This window comes from Dysidea avara, chromosome 13 (genome assembly GCF_963678975.1).
Source record: "Dysidea avara chromosome 13, odDysAvar1.4, whole genome shotgun sequence".
Taxonomy (NCBI): Eukaryota; Metazoa; Porifera; class Demospongiae; order Dictyoceratida; family Dysideidae; genus Dysidea; species Dysidea avara.
Window position 1 is genome coordinate 6,849,393 of NC_089284.1, and position 18,800 is coordinate 6,868,192.

Below are 18,800 nucleotides of genomic sequence, written 5' to 3' on the forward strand. Positions count from 1 at the left end.
AACGGACTTGTCTAACTCTCCGTATACGCACTGTGTATGACACGTGCGAACTAATTAGAAAATCTACAATGCTGACAAAATTACGACTTATTTCTGCAGCCACCGCCAGCGAGGATGAGCTAGGGTTGAAGTGGGACCGCTGCGTGGCCGACCTTATATTAAAAACAGGTGGGTTGCTAAATTTAATGCGCAGTGCGTATAATTAGGGACTATTCTAAAGGGTGCATTCTTCCTTTCTGTAGGTGCTGGCTTTGGAATAGGACTGGTGTTCTCCTTGATGCTGAGGAGTTAGTGTCAAACCATTCGGTGATTTTTATTCTATCATAACTGTAGGACGACCATGGCCAGTCCTCGTGGGTACAGGCTTTGGACTGGGCTATTCATCATCAAACTGTCAGCATGACTTCAAGAGGGTAGACAGTCTGTTTTTACGACCAGTAAGGGTAAGTGATATGACGGTCATGGTGTAAATGTGTATACATGACAATAGCTTGGTGTTGAAAACATTGTACACTATAGAGTAAACATTTCCTGCAACTACCAGTCTCACTGTGCCTCCGGTATTCATCATACATGTACAACTGTTTTTCATGTTTTCCATTTCCTTGTATCATACAAGCAATAGAGTTCACAATATTAGGAAGTATGAGAAAGTATCAAGTGCTCTGTACAGGGGTTCACCTTTGATGGATTTAATGCCTCTACTAGCATGATCAAGAGTGAATAATAAAAGAGGTGTGGTGAACTTGGCGTCATGGTGTGAACTTGGTGTCATGGTGAAGTTGGCATGGTTAACTGCCTCTTTTATTATTCACTCTTGGCATGATGGACTGTTTATTAATTAACACATTAAATACAATTCTACTGGTGAGAGAGAACTGTTAATGGCTGTTGAATATGGTGAAACCTCTATATTATAGAACAAAGTGAGGTGTTGATATCCTACTAGTATTGCCTGAAGGCATCTCTACCTTACCATGATATATTATGACCTCTTGAAATAGGGAAGGTATTGTTTAGTAGGGATCACAAGGAGTAGGTGTGGCCCATGAAATAATATCACCCAAAAACAGCCTCAATTTCCCCTGATTATGATGGTTGGGTAAAACTAAGCCCAAACAAGCTTTCAGATCGAACTGAAATACTTCCAACAATTTGCTACGGAATTTTTAAAAATATATATATTTAACGAAATTTTCTAGTTACTGACTGACTGACTGACTGATGCCTTCAGACAAACGTAACTCAATAACAGCTAAGGCTACGGGCTTGATTTTTTCATTGTTCGACGTTGCTTCGGCCCAACAGGTGCCTTTTGGCACACCACAGTACGTACAATGCATTCTTCATGGACTTACCAGTGTCCTCCTTTGTGTCCCATCCATCTTTGCTGACAGCGAATAGTGTCGATTTGGTGATAGCACATGATGGCTTCTTCCCTTTGTAACGGAATCGTCTGTATTTGTCATAGTGGCTATTTTGATAGCAGAGGTGCTATTCAAATAGTTCTTGATTTGTACTGCTGTGTATGGGTTGAACATAGCCGATAACCAAACGTAATGGATGACTTCACTTTTCCAACAATAATTGATATAACCGGGGGGCATAGGCATGGATTGCAGTGGTGCTTTTTGAACAGTTCTTGATTCGAAATGCTGCGTAACGGGTTGAACATAGCTGACAACGAAGCATAATGGATACTTCACTTTTAAAACGATAATTTGGGCGCACGGCGCCATTTCAGATGTGATATGCGTGGGTTCACCAGTCATAATAATTATTTACAAAAAAAGTTAACAAACAAGTACACACAGAAAAATTTTGGAATTTTCTACTAGAGTAGGGACCATAGCACATCGATAAAAAGTACTGAAACAAGCTGGAGTAGTGCACGATATTAAATCACAGTAAAACAATAAGAAGTGTTATATCCCTACTGTGCTCAAGATACCCTAATGGAAATGCACAGTAGGGATATAACACTTCTTATTGTTTTACTGTTTAATATCATGCACTACTCCAGCTTATTTCAGTACTTTTTATCGATGTGCTACTCTAGTTGAAAATTCCAATTTTTTCTGTGTACTTGTCAAGAGTTAACTCTTGGTATTATTATATCTTGTTTGTGTTGTTTGCCTTACATCAGTTTGTCACAGTGAATAAGAGAATTAATCTCAAACATGGCCAGGCATTATTAACACCAATTGTACAGATTACTTGTATCCTGGAATCACATGTAATGTTATTGGTGATGCAAGTGAAGATCAGTCATACTGAGGAGTCTGCAACTCTGTGTATAGCCTTTAGAGATTTCGAAATATCATCTTTCTATAAAATTTCCATACATTTCAGTGTACTTAAAATCATGTGATTAAATATACTGGAAATTCTCCCTTGAAATCTTGGAAGATTTGAATTGTATATTTTTTTGAAGTTGCGGACCTACTCAGTGGCAACAAAATGAAATCTTTTTTAATAAGTCACCAGATATTTCTAAACATAATGATGACTCCTCAAATCTGAATCTAATGGATTAGTGAATTAAGATTCTATTGCCTGTCACCACATCTTTGTAGTTTAAGGGACCAGGGCTTACAGCAGGTGCTATGCATCATTACTCATGACTTACTGATTTGGCACTTACACATGTGTGACAACAAGCTCAAAAAATAAAATTAATTTAATGAAAAGGATGGACAATGAGCTTAAATAGATAGTGACAGCAATGACTGTTAATAATTTTTATTGATTAGGAAGTAACTTGTTTTGTGTGCCTACTGATTGCTTAGTTTTTCATCCACTGGTGGTTAAGGGAGGCCAATTATCACCTTGTATAGTTGGTACCTTGCTAGAGCAGTCTAAGAAAATTGCATTTTGAGTCTTTTTAGCTAGCTGATTTAGCTAATCTAATTAGTATAAAATAAAATAAAAAATCTGCCCTCCTGCACTGCTATTTTGAGTACAGGAGGATGAGAAACTAATAATTAAGTTTATGTGGCCTTATCCAGAGAATTTGGACCCACTACGTAATTCTTTATAATGTAACAAGAACATATATACGTGTTAACATGTCATTAAGATAACAGGATACTGCCAATGGTGTAATGGATTGGATTTGCTTAGTTGAGTAAATTTTTTATTATCAAATGTTGTTCAGGCTTTCTCCCATGGTGATTTGCATGGTTTTCTGATGGAGCGTAAATTATTTTGTCAGATTTTATGATACATTTTATGATGCATTTTATATATATTTTGTTATTGTCTAACTGTAAAGCCCTTAACAACGAAAGATGTTACAATATTAAAATATTGCTGCATCCTAAAATGAACGGTAATTTTTGTCAACAGATTAGATGTAAACAATTTTTGTATGTGAGAAGGGAGGCCTTCTTGTTTATTCTTCTTCAAGCTGAATGCATTAAGCTTTGTGTAGCTACACTGAGTAGAGCTCAAATTAACAGCGTGTCAAAGCAACAACGACCGATTAACATTACAATGATCGATATTTATAGTATTTGTCAGTTAATGACTGCCACTATAACAAGGGAATAATTTTTAATGATCCACCATACTGTATGTTTGTCGTTTGTCATGGTCACTGAGCATTTCCTTGGAGTAGCGCTTCTAAGAATGTCGGATTTCTTGCTTATCTTTGTGCAATGGCCCTTATACCTGGTAGACATGCTTATTAAATTATCTGCTACAGGCTATATATGCGTGTAACAGCTAATAGCATTCCAAGCATGAATAAGCTTATTTGTATAATGGTATTTTTTTATGCAATAGCCCTCCTGACTCATAACAGGTTGTTGTTGGTCAACTTTGCTAATTGTTTTAAGTTTGACCTATTTTGCCAATGGGGGTGAATAGCTGATCAATGCACTTTTCAGAAATGCTGTTTTATTAAAGCAGAGTAGATTATTTTTGTTGTTGTTGTGATTAAATTTTGTGATTGTATAAGGTCTGATAGAAGGTCTAATCGGTTTCTACTTCAGTGTTGACACTTCACTGTTATAATCAAAAGTTTTATAGATGTTGTAGCATTTTACACACCACATTGCTCAAAGATTAAACTCGCAACAATAACTCCACTATTATTAACTCTTGATAATGTTGTTTTGCCCAATAGTTGTTGAGAATTACATATGTTGACAATATTTTCAAGTCATACTAAATAATTTTCGTGTTATTGTTAAATAACAAAAAACACAGTGCTCACACACATGCAAATGTATAGCACTATACATGAATGTGGTGTGGGTACACTTACATACTGTTGGTATATTATAGCGGATGGAAATTTCTGTATATTGACCACTTTCATCTCGAAATATTTGTACAATGTTTTTATCCAAATGGTGTTGTTTAAATGGATGCCAAATCTTATTACATTGTTTGCTAGAAGAATAGTACCATCAATGCTTGCTGCTGTTAATAGTGTACTAAAGCTACCTGAAAATGTTCATAACTATTGACACAAATCCATAGAGAACTAGTAACTACATTTTAGGTGCGTGTACGTGCTAAACCACTGGGTTGTCTTTAATCATCCTGACAGTGTAAGCGACCTTGTGTGCATCGAAGCTTTCTTGTTGATAGAGTAGCAATTGCAGCATCCCAAAAATTTTTTGTAAACATTCTAAGTCTCCACTTCATCTAGATGATGCATAATAATTCCAAAAAAAATTGATTCGTAAATTTTTTCCTACTCAACATTTGGATAATATTTTTGTTGGTATTTTGTTAATCCATGAAAATGTCTCTCTTCAAATTAGCAGTCTCTGTACACATAAGCTGTATCCTTGAAAGGATTATCAGCAAAGCTACTCTATTCTTATGCCACACCTATAGTCTTGTGCTGCCTGCCTTCTAAAGTGGGCCTGGTACTGGCATGTTGGTGGCTTATATCAGTTATTTAATGAATATATTTGTAAATCCTATCAAAAATGAGTGAACAAACCATCAGTCATCCTAGTTTTTCACAAATAATCAGGTTTCCATTAAAACCAATTTAATTTTATGGTGTAAATGTGACTGCTAAACACTGCACTTTAACATCACATGATTAACGTTCCAGCATTGAAACTTTTGTACAAAGCAGTCCTAGATGACACAAGACAGAGCCTGAAGTGAAACATCAGTGTAAATTCATTGTGGGGTGGGGGAGAGATAATACCAAAGAATTTTACCTGTCACACAAAGGAAGTTAGTAATGCCCTTATTAAGTTTGTGGTCCATTAGGCACTTAATGAGTAGCCTTGAGGCATATATATATGTGAATTCAGTTCTTGGAACCTCAAAAACTTGGAATGCTCTGTGTTGTTGCTAAGGTCAACAAGACTGTGGGGATACCATGAACCATTTTAGTGGGTTCATAATAGGGATCATGCCAAACCACCTTGAAAAGCATCCTTCAATTCAAAACAACCCTCTGTTGGTTCTTTGCAAGGAGTATTGGTCCACTTGTAAAGTAAAGAGGAAACAGTTAGTGTATTTTAGACAAAACCTATTGTGTTATTCTGTTCATATCACCAGTACTTATAAGAAAATTTACAGTTTGCTGAATGAATCAGTGCATGTCTGTGATCTACTTTTGATTTTGTTTTCAATTGAATCGGGTTTAAAATGCCATTATGCATGTGAAGCCATGAAAGATAGAACTCATTGTTGGGTTTTGCTGGTGTGGGTTGCTTGTTGCTAATGAACTCTGCAGGACCTTACTTCAAAATACTCTAATAGAGTTATCATATACAGTAGATACTCTAACAAGTATAGGGAGAAATTAGGGAATTTAAAGTTCAATTAGGGATCATAGAAAAAAGTAGGGAAACAAGGGAAGTCGCCTACACCTGCTGCAGATATACTACTTGGATTAAATGTTCACTAGTATATCTGCAGGTGTAGACGACTTTCCTTTTTTTTTCTACAATCCCTAATCGAACTTACAATTCCTTATACTTGTTTTGTACATTATTATGACTGGCATACCACACCAAAAGAAAGGATGGCACCAGAGGTAATGTTTTTGTCTGAATGCGCGTCCAACTATCAATTATTGACTCAAAAGTGAAGTGGCCATTATGCTTTGCTTTCAGCTAAGTACAGCCTGTTACACAGCACTACAAATGAAGAACAGTATTAGAAGCACCTCTGCAATCAATATAGTCACCACGTAAAATACGGATGCTTCCCGTTTACAAATGGAGGGAAGCCATGCATTGCGCTACCGCAAATTGACACTTTGGGGCTGTCAGCGAAAAGAAATGGGACACAAAGGAGGATAAAGGTAAATCCATGATGTGTGCTTTCGGTCTAAAAGGTACGTCTCAGGATGGAGTGATGTCAAACATTGAAAAAATCAAGCCTGTAGCATTAGCCATTATCGGATTACAGCATCATGCAGTTAGTCAGTAGAAAATTCCATTGAATAAAATTTTAAAAAACTTTGTAACAACCTATTGGTACCTAACTGAAGGTGCCAAGTATGGTATTATGAAACTGGTTTTTGGGTGATATTTTAGCCAGAAAAACCCAAACCTTCATGATCCCTAATATACAGTACTACTCTTAATAGTTATACCACAGCTGCGAGGGATTTGCTGATATATACACCCAAAGCCCGAGGGCTGCGGGTGTATATATATATATCAGCAAATACCAAGCAGCCATGGTATAAGTGATATATATCACTTGGGGCGCACTCACCTAATAGGTGAAAGAACTGACGAGCCCGTTTGTTTATACACTAGCATCTGAAGATCGATTGTGATTTTAATAGCATGGGGTAATAGCCACCAGAACGTTATCCATACGTTAAAACGTCATTAATACGTTACTATGCTTCAACATGCGGTGTTATAAAACTTGCGATTATGGGATGGTGTTTATATTGTTATCATTTTAGTACTAAGTTAAGCCAACTAACTTCGCTATTGGGACAGTAAGTAAGTTATTATATTAAGTTAAGTACTTAGGACTGTAAGTTACTAACCTATTTCAGCATAGCAGTAGTAGTTTTGCCATTCCGTGGTCTGTTCAAAGGATGATACATGGTGGGTAGAAATACACATCCACGATTGCCCAAACAATTATTTTGTGCCTTCATTATCCTTTACTAACAACCAACTAGTCTATCTTAGCAAATATACTCAGCTTAGCAACCACTAAAAAAACTAGTCCCACAATACAAAGCTCTATGTCGCCCAATATAACGAGTCAAAGCTTATCATTTCTTTGAACTGGCTGGGCATCAAAGTCATTGGTGAGCCGCTTTCCCATGATATTACCCGGGCAATATGCAAGTTAAACCCCGAGCGGCACCTTTGAACACCCACGCTAAAGTGGTATATCATATATGATAAAGCAGTCAAGACAATAAGAATGCATGCAATAAATTTGACATTAAAACCATAAAATACAGGTTCTAGCTCATATTTAAGAGACTGTATAAACATTGCAATTCCATAAGTTTCTTGTGCATACCCCCCCGACTATAGCTATGTAGACTACAAAATTGTGTTATCCAACAACACAAGTTATAAATCCATAGTAGATTAATTAAAAAACAAAAGGGGAATAGGGATTACTGAAAAGGCCACGAAATAAGAAGGGATTTGTAGTTTACATTACCACCCCAGTGATCCTTTGTTTATGGCTTTTTCAGCCCCTTTTGACCTGGTGTGGAAACCTTTATAATATTCTTATTGCATTTGTTTGTAATATACTCTAATAGAACGTAGTTATTTTTGGTTTTATTTTTAGTCACCATCAACTCCACAAGAAGATACAGGAAATTCATAACTCACACATATACATCATATAAAATTGTAGTTATATTATTATTAGTGATGATAAGTAGTTATTGTGAATTAATTACATTTAACATGTGTGCTCTAGACTTTGATCAACTTCATCGATTTGCTTCTTCTTCTTGAAAACACATTACTCTTTGTATTGACATCGTGAATTTTATTGAGCGACTGGGAACTCCTAGACAATGTACTTCTACTAGCTTGTTCTTCATTAGAAGTTGATCTCGTTACTTTGGTATGTGTAGTCAAAACTGGCCCTTCTGTAAGAGTTGATGGTTGGTCAGTTTGAGTACAAGCATCCTGTGTAATTGGACAGGTGATAATCGGAGGAAAAACAGTGGGGGGTTGGGTGTAGCAGTATCTCAAGGAATATTGGCTACTGAAACTTCTCAGTGCCTCTAGTGGTGATTCAGACGTTGAGTTATTTGGTGACAAGCTGTGTTGTGAAATACGAGGACGGCTAACGGTGCTCACAGTTGATTCTGACATTGAACTACATGGTGATATGCTGCGTTGTGATACACGAGGGCAATTAAGAGTGTTCCAAATGCCTGAACTTCTCTTGGATTCATGACTACATCTTAGTTGGTAGTAGAATTGCTAAAATTGAAAATGTAATAAATACACAGGCCACAATTTTTACTTTACTCACCTGAGCCTGTTGGATGCCTTCTATCCAAGCAGATGCAATTTGTGGTGCAGCAGCCTTGAAGCTGAACATGTTACTAACCAACTGCAACTCATTTAAGTACACCAAGTCAAAAGCTGTGTATACCATAAAACTTACTAATAATAAACAGCCATTAACACACCTGCGTCTTTTCCTAACTTCACTATTAAGGAGTCTATTTTGAAAGGCTAAAAGTAAAATTAGGTGTTGTAAAGAATACTTTGTTACATTTGATATCAACTTACTGCCTTGACAATGACCAGTTTACCCGGAGATTTCTTGCTTGCTCTTGTAATCAGCAACATATCAGTAAACAGAAACACTTCAACATCCATCTGTAAACAATATCATACATGCACGTTACTTTCCTAAATAATTTTACTGACTTTAATTGTATCATCTTTGTAACGTAAGGGACCTTCCATTACCAGTGTCCTTGGCTGGTGTAGGTTTATCCCAGGCATAGGAGCCAGTAGATCTAGCTGCAGATAAGGCTGTAGATACTATACAATAGTTGGTTGTAATAGAGAGTCTTGTATAAACAGGTGTCTTTACATACCTTCTCCCAGCCACTGGGGAGATCACGAATGACACTGGTTGATGTTAATCTTTGTGCAACATTTTTGACCTTTTCAACTTCATCCTGATGTTGAAGAGCTACATTAACCTTACTCACAAACTCATCCACCATGGAAATCTGGTGAAGGAACCATTTCAAATGGCAATGATCAGCAGATGATAAACATACAGTATCCTGTAGTTTTCCTCTGCTTTGTTGATTTGTTGTCTTATTCAAAATGGCTGTCAACAACAGTGGATATTTAGTTAACCTCTGCATTGGCTTAGCAAGGTAGTCCTTTAGTCGTAGCCTCTTGCATTCTGGTCTTGACTCACACCACTGCAGTGACAAAGAAAATCAAACTACTGCTACATAATCTTAGTATTTACTAAGCATAGCCTGTCGTTAGTTGTAAAGTTTGTACATAAAACTACTCTTTTCAGTCATTTGAAAATGTTACATGCACAGAAAGTAGTAAATAAGCAAGTGGAGATCATGGAGCCTTTGTAGTAATGTTGTTCATCAATGTACTGCACAAGGTGGGTGTGATACTGACAAAATGTGAGTACATCATGAAAGGATCACAATAGTTATACTCAATCAAAATGATGGGTAATTAGCTGCTATATACACACAAACTCTCTAATGAATGTTTTGTGTAGTCTATGGAAAGTTTGCCACAAATGATCATGGTTTTAAAAGATGCCATTTTAATCCTAACCTGTGAACAATGTACTCTAATAGAACACTCGATATTTCCAATAGACAGGTTGCCTGTTTGGAGCATGTTCCCCGTGTTATCCGTTTCATATATTGTTGGTCAAGATATCAACAGAATTCATTTAAAAAAATGTTTTAGTAAATGATATGAAATATTCTAAAGTACGTAAACCATTTAATTTATTATTCTAAGTAGTGGCGAAGTCTTATGAAGAATATTTCAATGAGTTTCATAGAAATATTATGGTTAAAATCACCATACCTTAAAAGGCAACCTGGGTGTAGAGGCAAAGTGACGTGGCTGTTTTATTAAGACTTAGTAACAATAATAGTTGCTCACTAACTATTCATACAGAAAGTTATTACCAAACAACACTGGCTAAGACATGAGCATGACTGGTTGAATTTCTTAGCACTGCAGCATAGCAAAGTAAAGCACAATAGGCTGGAACCTACCCTTAACAGTTGCTTTTTTTCAAATACTAGCCACAGCATTTAAGTATTGTATTTCCCTATATTCACCAACTAATTCTTCAGAACAAGTCCTCATTTCAATCTATATACTTATCTGTACAAATACTTATCACACTACATTGTACCCTTGTGTTGTACAATAGCAAGATGATTGCCACCAACAGATATGAGTGCTAGGCAACATTGTGTGGATAACAACAAACAGCCAACTGATCAATAATCCATACATTTTGCCTATTAAGATATCACAGACTAAATGTAAACTTCTTTGACTTGTGGGACAAGATTAAACAGTTCAGATTGCTTTGTAATAATGGTGGATGTTGGGTGGTCAACTGACCAATAATAACCACACATTGAGCCTATATACTACATAGTATCAACAAATTTTTCTGCCTGGCAAGTTTGCACACTGTTAAGGACTGCCCATGTTATGTCATCCAAACACTTATGAGATAATTGACATTAACTAACACTAATTGTAATATTATAACATTTCAGAGTAAACGTATCTACACACCCAAACAATTTAAACATTTGTGTACATAGCCCCACTGGGCCCTTCTCGGTACAGTGGTGATACCTTAATGTAAGTCTTGAAGTCAACATTGTTCATTGCCTCATCGAGAGCCTGCAGGTTCTGCCGTTCAAATATACAGTGACGCTCATAGACCTCAAACATCTCATTAAATTGTGGGAAGTTTCTGACCAAATCCTCCACATCTAATGGCTTACCACTACTCGCAGCCTAACAATTAGTGACAGTGTAAATTGTAAACAACACCGAGGTGTTACACCACCTGTTGTATGCATGGAAGCAAAGCAACAGTCCAAAACTTCCAGTGTGCGTTGTATATGTCCCTCATGAGCCCAAAGATGTTATGGTAGTTTACCTGCCATCATATGTCATTAGGATATGATATTATATGCTATGCTTATTATGTACCTCTGTTAGTAAGTCAATTGACTGGATGTGCTCCAGACTCCTCATGAAAGTCTACAGTGTATAATGATGGAGTTATTCATTGTATAACTAATGGTATAATACCATACATTTATTACTACCGCCAGTTGTGTGAGGTGAGAACACTCAGTATATAACAACTCCCATATTGCTATCTGCTGTTCCTCGTCTTTATCAGTTAGACTCTATATGCATACCAATAAAATATGCTAACTAATCAGCTAATCAGTCTAAGTGGTTTATATAAGACATTCATGAACATAATGGCATTAGTGTAGGCACCTCAATAGTTTCTTTATCTAATAAGTCTTCCCAGCTATCATAGCCCTAGACAATCACGCAGCTAAACAGACCATCCTAATATGACTGCGCCCTTACCAAAGAGGGAAGGTCAGGCAGTGATGAATGTTCACCATTGGATGTTCCATTTAGTGACTTTAATCCAAAGCAGGAGAAATATCCAATACACTGGGCAACAGAGGACAGTTCTGCTGAACATTCCTATTAGTAGCATATGTAGGTCACAGTGAATAGTGTTGAACAAAGTACTTGTCACCATACAGTATACTTATAAGATTGTCTGCTGGAATGTGTGGAATGTGGACACACTGAGACACGCACATGTACATGCGCTGACACACACATACATGCACATGCATACACGTACACACACGTATGTACACATGCATGCACACACACACACGCACGCACACGCACACACAGAGGCATACAAACTTACTGATCCACTGTGAAAAGTCAGTGGTAGTTTGTTTTTTGTTGAGGAAATGACCAAGACAGACTGAAAGACAAAGTCACTTGCTTGGTAACTGAGGTTTAGTGACTTATCTGGTTGCGACAACAAGACAACCTGACATTGTGATAAATCTAGACTGAAGTCTTCTGTTACAGCTGACAACACATCACTGTGGTAATACAATTATAAATTAAACGATGATGCAAGCTACATTTACCCTAAGGTTTCATTATCTTTAAAGCGACAGCGTTTTTCAGTTTCATCTATTTCTGTTACATCCAATATAACATCGATATACTGTGATTCCTGCAAATATATGGTGAGACTCCTGAGTGCACAGACAGACATTTAATATGACACACACTGTACATTATATATGCTACAAACATAATAAATTATTTACAATTCACTGATCCCAGATTACACTTTGCACTGTACGTCGTCTGTGTAGCTATGCAGCCTACAGACCACCAAGACTTCGGTTACATGCCAACATTAGCATTGGTACATAAGTCAAACAATGCTGGACTTTTGGCCACACACATCTAATGTACATGTCACATTTATATTTTAATAAAATTGATGTATATACATGTTCATGCTTAAAACATGTAACAATGAAATCTAAGACAACATTCCTGACTTACAGGTTGTAATATTTCAGCATTGTTTTTGACCTGCAATGCATCAATTATAGCGCCTCTCCTCCTATAAAGGAAATCAAATGTGACAAGTAGACAACAATCTAAAAAATGGTAACTTTTAATGTTTTCTTTTTGTAAATTTAACACTACACTAGCATAATATGACAAATAGCTTTTAGTAAATTAACACACAACTATATAACAAGATAAAATATTTGCATCTGGAAAACACAAAGTGTGTGCTAGTGAGTATACCTTGTTAGTGATGAATAGTCATGGTAACCTGTGTGAAATAAAAAAAAAATGAAATCATCGTTACATCATAATGTGTCATACCTGCAAAGTTGAAGTCTTCTTGGTAACTCTGTAAATGCACTTGTCTTGAAATTGTCTGTGTAAGACGGAAACACAGAGTTTGTGTAACATCATCGATAATGGCTTTTCTGATGATAACCAGATAGCCATAAACAAACCACCCAAGTGCTTTGTGTGCATAAAGCAGGTCTTCACCCCTTGCTATGTAAAGGGTAATTTTAGAAGAGTGCTTTAGTTTTACATCGCTATTATATGATTACTACACTCTCTTATCATAGTGTGACACACCTACACTGCTTCAACATGGTATGGGCATCACTTTCCTAATGAATACAGAAAGCCCCACACAGTTGCTAGTCGATACAACCATCTATTCTCACACTGCAATATTTTTAAAAAGCAATAATTATAGTATTGCTAGGCTACTACCAGAAGCCCATATACCCTGCATTTTGCCTTGCAGTGTGCACTTATGGGCTCCTACAATGGATTGAATTGTAGCTCAATATAGCTATTCACAGTATGCGATGATCACTTTACTCACACAATGTAACAGTACTTGCTGTTAGCAACCTGTCTAGTAATTTAACCTACTACATTTTAGTTGGCATAAGTCAACCACAAGCCAATAAAATCAATTATCCAGCTAACCACCACAAATAAACATAGCAAAAAAAAAACATAAAATATTGTGATTATCACAAACCATTTTTATCATATTGTAATGTGTATGGTGTTTGAATAAAGCTTATTAGTGGTAATTAGCCAGTTTACCATATAAGTAGACATACACTGAAATGTGATCCCTCTGAAATAATATAGTGTAGCAGATTATGTGTAGTATCTATGCCATGGCACTTGGAGCCAATTTCAAGGTGCCACATTTACAACTGCACCATCCAACACATCACTAGTAGTGTATTATGTGTCATAGGGTGTGGATCATTTAGCTTACCACAGAAGCCTACAAAGTATGTATTATTTTGTTCGTATGTTTTATCTTCTGAATTATATAGCTAGCAATTAAAGTGCAAGTCATTTTCATCCCATTATTAATCCTTTGATGTTTCAGCTCTAAAATTCTCTTATTTGCACGTGTGCTAATTGCACAATGTAAGGTAAAATTGTGGTAAGACAAACTAAACACTAAATCACATTCTTTTTACATACAACTTGTATGCAGCATGTAAGATATGAAACAACAGATAATTTGTGAAATATACCTTAAAATATCAGTAAATAATACAGTACAGTAAGTAAGTATAAGTATACATGATCTGTATTTATACCCCATGGAAGCTGTGTCCAAGTTAAGGCACAAAAGCTACTGGAAACTGTTCAATGTAGCTACTGCATTGTTTGGTGACATGTACAGTCTATTAATTTGTTGGATGCTTTATATTAGTTTTCAAAACATACAATCGTACTGTTTGTATCATCGTACTGTTTGTAAGCCACATACTGAGATAAAACACCATGCAGCAGTTCTGTAATAATATGTGGTAAAACTCCTCATGACAGGTCATTCCATCTAGTTTATGTAGTTACATAACAACCAAACATGACAAAACAGGAAAATTTTTAGTGATGTTTGCAATTAGTTCTAGATGATGACTCGAGCTTAAAAAATCGGTGCTGTAAAAATCCTATATAGCTATCATTTAGGGAATTTTGCCTTATTCAATTACAAGTTCACTCCAGTTACAATATCATGGTGTAACCAAGTATCAAGTTCCATCATCAACCCAAAGAGAATAGTATTGATAGACATTGTATGTCTGGTACAAAATATCAATATAAGGCCACTCCAAATACCCGACCACTAGCTGTTCACATCCCTTTACCTAGTCTGGTGCCGCCCACCCTTTTGCAAAAGGGCAGGCAGTGCTAGACTACTTGTTACTGTTAGTACTAAAATGTTCCATTATTCCGTATTCTTCCTGTTATTCTTGTATACTGCACGTGCTCAGTAAAAAAACTATCTTAAAGGGTGCCAGCTCACGAGTCAGTGTGCTATCAAGTCGGCACAAATTCACCTATGTGCTATTCTTGCAACTTCAATGATCAAGGTGCACGATTAAGTATGCTTTTGTGCAGCTTGCTATGGTTGTAGCTACCAGGCAAAAAAAAACAAAAAACAACAACAACAAAAAAAAACAACTGCTGATCTCATTCTGAAACAATGGAAATCAGTGGACCACCCACCTGCATTCAAATATGCATGGATACGGGATGGAGTGGTCTAAGTGTAACAATGCATGCAAATACTGGTTCAGTGGCTAAATTTTGTTCAGAGATGCTAAAGCTACTGAGAACTGAGTCTTGTAGCAATTAGTAGCTAATCTATTTCCATACACAGGTGGCAAACAATTTGATTAGCTAGCTACCAGCTTCTTGCATGAATGTGGTCTAATTGGCTTTGAATCACAACAGTACCAACAACAATGCATGCCAGTAAACACCTCCGACTTCCCATACCGGCTCTGATCTCTTCACCGCCAAAAAAATAATCAATCTCTGCATAATGCATCACGTTGCATGTGCTAGGTCTCCTGCCCACACTTCTAACCACGAATGAGAGAAATTAAAGCAATACGTGATCGTTCTACATACCATATACATATACCACGCAACGCATATAGCTTAGTACATGCTGGCACATGCTACCACGCAACGCTTTTATTTTTTTGTACATGCTACCGGAGGCATACAATAGCATACACAAAACAAGAGTAGCTAGCTAGGTACATGCAGTAATATACACTGCTGTATAGTTTACCTCCATTCCGAGGTATCTTCTCTTCACAATCACGATGCGACGATGTCAGAGCTCCAATTTTGCGGGACACTACAACCCAGCCCAAAGCACTTGTAAGGTTACCGTAATTTGCGGTGAACAATCCACAACACAGCACCGCATAACTTTGGATACCTACTCCGTTCTACATATAGCTATAAGAGGCCTACCTATGTAATAGAGTCTCATATAGAGTCTCACATAGCTAGACTCATAAATCAGATTATGTTCACACTCTTATCCTAGCTGCACCCATGCACTCTGGCAGTCATATACATGTAGCTGGAGGGCGTGCAAGAACCACAGACCACAGGAAGTTTCATAGCCATCCTACATGCAAACACCTGTATATACAAGACCACACAAATGTATATAAACCATATAGCTAGATCTGATAACCACTGGATCAGCATGCATGCACTCCCCGGGCCAATTCCCTAAAGGACTTTGCATGCACTCCCCGCGGGCCAGTTCCCTGTGTGATTTGTCTGCACACTGAGTAAGACTCAGCAGTTCATCAAATACTACTTGCAATTCTTGCATGTGCTATATAGCTATATGGAGTTTTTTTTACATGCACAACATGTTCTGATATGTATAGCGAATTAAGTTATCTATAGGTGGCAAACTTAAACAGCAAGAGTGGTCCGAATTTCCATCATAGCTACAAACTTTGGGAGATACAGAATGACCTTGAGATGGACATTATAGTTGTGTAAAGGTATTCATTAATTGAGCATACTGTTCTGTGCTTGTATACTCCTCTGCTACGTGTGCAATAAATTCCACCCTATAATATCAGTTGTTGTTGACATGCAGACAATTCAGTGTCAAGTGTTGAAACCGCTAGATAGCTGGCATATACAAATTTTCTGATGTTATCAGTATACAACTGTTGATTGCTTTGTCAACTTGCTTACACTATCACTAAAATCCTAATGCTGCATGTAAGCATATAGCCATGCTGTAAGTCTATGATATAGCTAGCACAAATAGTTAACAGATCAAAAATTTAATTTAAATGGTATTGAATTTTCAACCAGTGGTAACTGTGATCCTTACTTGTTATGTGACAAATAAGAAGCTGAGACAATAAAATTAATGTTCCTTATAAGGTAAATAGCGCTCACAGCAATCAATTAGACATGCTTGCACAGTTAACACATGCATGTACCTCATAGCTCTCCCACATAGAAAAATGCTGCTAACCCATGCACATGCAGTTACAGGATTTACTTAATGTGGGTTAATGGTGTATGCACATAAACACATTAACTGCTAACAGATCAAGTAACCACAGCAATATTAATTCCTGCATTCATTGTATGATCAAACATGGTATGTTTCATATACCTGACATCATACACATATAGTTTGAAAGCCACACTGACTATACTCCAGCACAACTGAACAAGTACTGGAAGCATAGCTAAACATTGACATTTTCATTAGCGGAACAAACTTGCTAAGCATGGCCAAATTATTCCTTTGAAAGTAGGGAAATTATTACACAAAGTGCTTCTGAGCTGAGCACTCAAATACATTAACTGTTAACTGTAATAAGGAAGTATACACAATTGCAAGTTCTTTTAAATTTGGCTCAATTGTAGTACTGCTTCAACAGCCTACTGAAAAATATTACAAAACTTGTCATTCAAATTTCTTTATGACCAATCAAAGTTTTCCATGCGCCTGATGCATTTCTTATGGGGAATCCATAAAATGCTTACAACAGTCCAACCGTACATGCCTGCTCTCAACACATTCACCATCACCATTGGTTAGATGAAATGCTATTACTCTTGAGAAAAAAAAATCACTTTTCATTTTATCTGAATGTGTACATACTATATGTTTCTACATGATATAAAGGATGTATACAGTATACGGATGCGGCTATACTACAGTGTGCAAAAATTTTACTAGCATGCACTGAATGCTTCTTGTGTAACATAGTACTCTACAAAGGCTGAACAATGAACTTCACACATATGGACATTCCAGTGATTAACTAACCCATTTGCCAAACTGACATACCTGAGGTAACCATCATGGTGTAAACAATACAATTGTGAGCCAACTGACTGCTAGTCTATCATTCTGTCACTGACAAAAACTGTCATGAAAATGTGATGGTAGGGAATGATTATGATTAGTATGCCTATTGTGCAATACACTTTATATAGTTGACTGTCTACCACAAAATGAATTTTGAGAGCATTTATATTGGGGGAGTTTGGGTACTCCTTAGAAAGTATTTGCTTCTTTCTTGTACAATTTTGGAAATACTAAAAGAAGACATTATTTTTCTGTTGGACATTACACACCAGGGAAGCCCACCATTAGCAACTGATTGATCCATGGGAATACAGATCAAACCATTTACACTACCTGATCATGTAAACACGTTAGTAGTCAACGATACATTAAGAAACCCACAAAATACCATATCAACTGATCAACATACACTAATTTGCAAGTTTAATATAGAGTTCAATTATGTATGGAGGCTGAGCAAATTGCCTGACCAGTCACTCAGCTAGTAAGTACTAGGAAGTACGTATGGAAAAAAATATCATCAAACGTACTGTCAAAAGAGTACTGTACTGTTACAATACAAGTACAATTACAGTATAGCACTGGATGTTCATTGTTGTGCTGTACAAACAGTAGAAACCTCCATTTATAATGAATTAAAGGTTCCAATTTAATTGCAAGTATTTAACATTACACAAAAGGAAGAGTACACTAATGTGAACATGACATCATTGACACAAACAAGTGTCATCCACACATAGGAATGTTGATATATAGCCCAGAATCACCCCATGCAATTGGTTCAGTCTTCACTCTTCCTCTCCTTTGTGCTTGTGAATACTGCATGAGAAGACACTTGACAATTTTTGTATAGAGTTGAGGGAGTTATAATTATGCTGGGAAGGAAGTCAGTTGGAACAGCGTAAAATATATTGAGAAGCAACATTGGTGCTTGCCGTCTATGTTCCTTAATGCATCTAGTAGCTTTTGGCTACAATGTCATGCTCATGCAGTTGTACCCCCCATGGTAACACTAGCAACTACACCATCTAATA

The 18,800-nt window shown here is 36.8% G+C and overlaps 2 protein-coding genes across 3 annotated transcripts; one reads left to right on the forward strand and one right to left on the reverse strand.

Moving 5' to 3' along the window:
- Window position 1: 1 nt before the first annotated feature.
- On the forward strand, window positions 2–7,897 carry LOC136242570 (MICOS complex subunit Mic10-like). The gene is made up of 4 exons (XM_066034020.1): window positions 2–168; window positions 243–287; window positions 334–443; window positions 7,762–7,897. Exons 1-4 carry the CDS (start codon window positions 69–71, stop codon window positions 7,798–7,800), a joined length of 294 nt encoding a protein of 97 aa, XP_065890092.1. The 5' UTR covers window positions 2–68; the 3' UTR covers window positions 7,801–7,897.
- LOC136242518 (pleckstrin homology domain-containing family G member 5-like) lies at window positions 7,773–15,817 on the reverse strand. 2 transcript variants are annotated; one of them, XM_066033959.1, is made up of 19 exons: window positions 15,691–15,817; window positions 12,933–12,987; window positions 12,852–12,879; window positions 12,600–12,660; window positions 12,170–12,258; window positions 11,938–12,121; window positions 11,577–11,699; window positions 11,481–11,525; window positions 11,288–11,383; window positions 11,181–11,231; window positions 11,035–11,127; window positions 10,818–10,982; window positions 9,230–9,379; window positions 9,041–9,178; window positions 8,868–8,984; window positions 8,727–8,816; window positions 8,624–8,669; window positions 8,464–8,576; window positions 7,773–8,411 (listed from the first exon to the last, which is right to left on the reverse strand). In XM_066033959.1, exons 1-19 carry the CDS (start codon window positions 15,694–15,696, stop codon window positions 7,893–7,895), a joined length of 2,169 nt encoding a protein of 722 aa, XP_065890031.1. In that variant the 5' UTR covers window positions 15,697–15,817; the 3' UTR covers window positions 7,773–7,892. The 2 variants fall into 2 exon arrangements, with proteins under 2 accessions (XP_065890031.1, XP_065890032.1); XM_066033960.1 differs by lacking the exons at window positions 12,852–12,879; window positions 12,933–12,987; window positions 15,691–15,817 and having other exon boundaries at window positions 12,170–12,280; window positions 12,600–12,635.
- Between the last annotated feature and the right edge of the window lie 2,983 nt (window positions 15,818–18,800).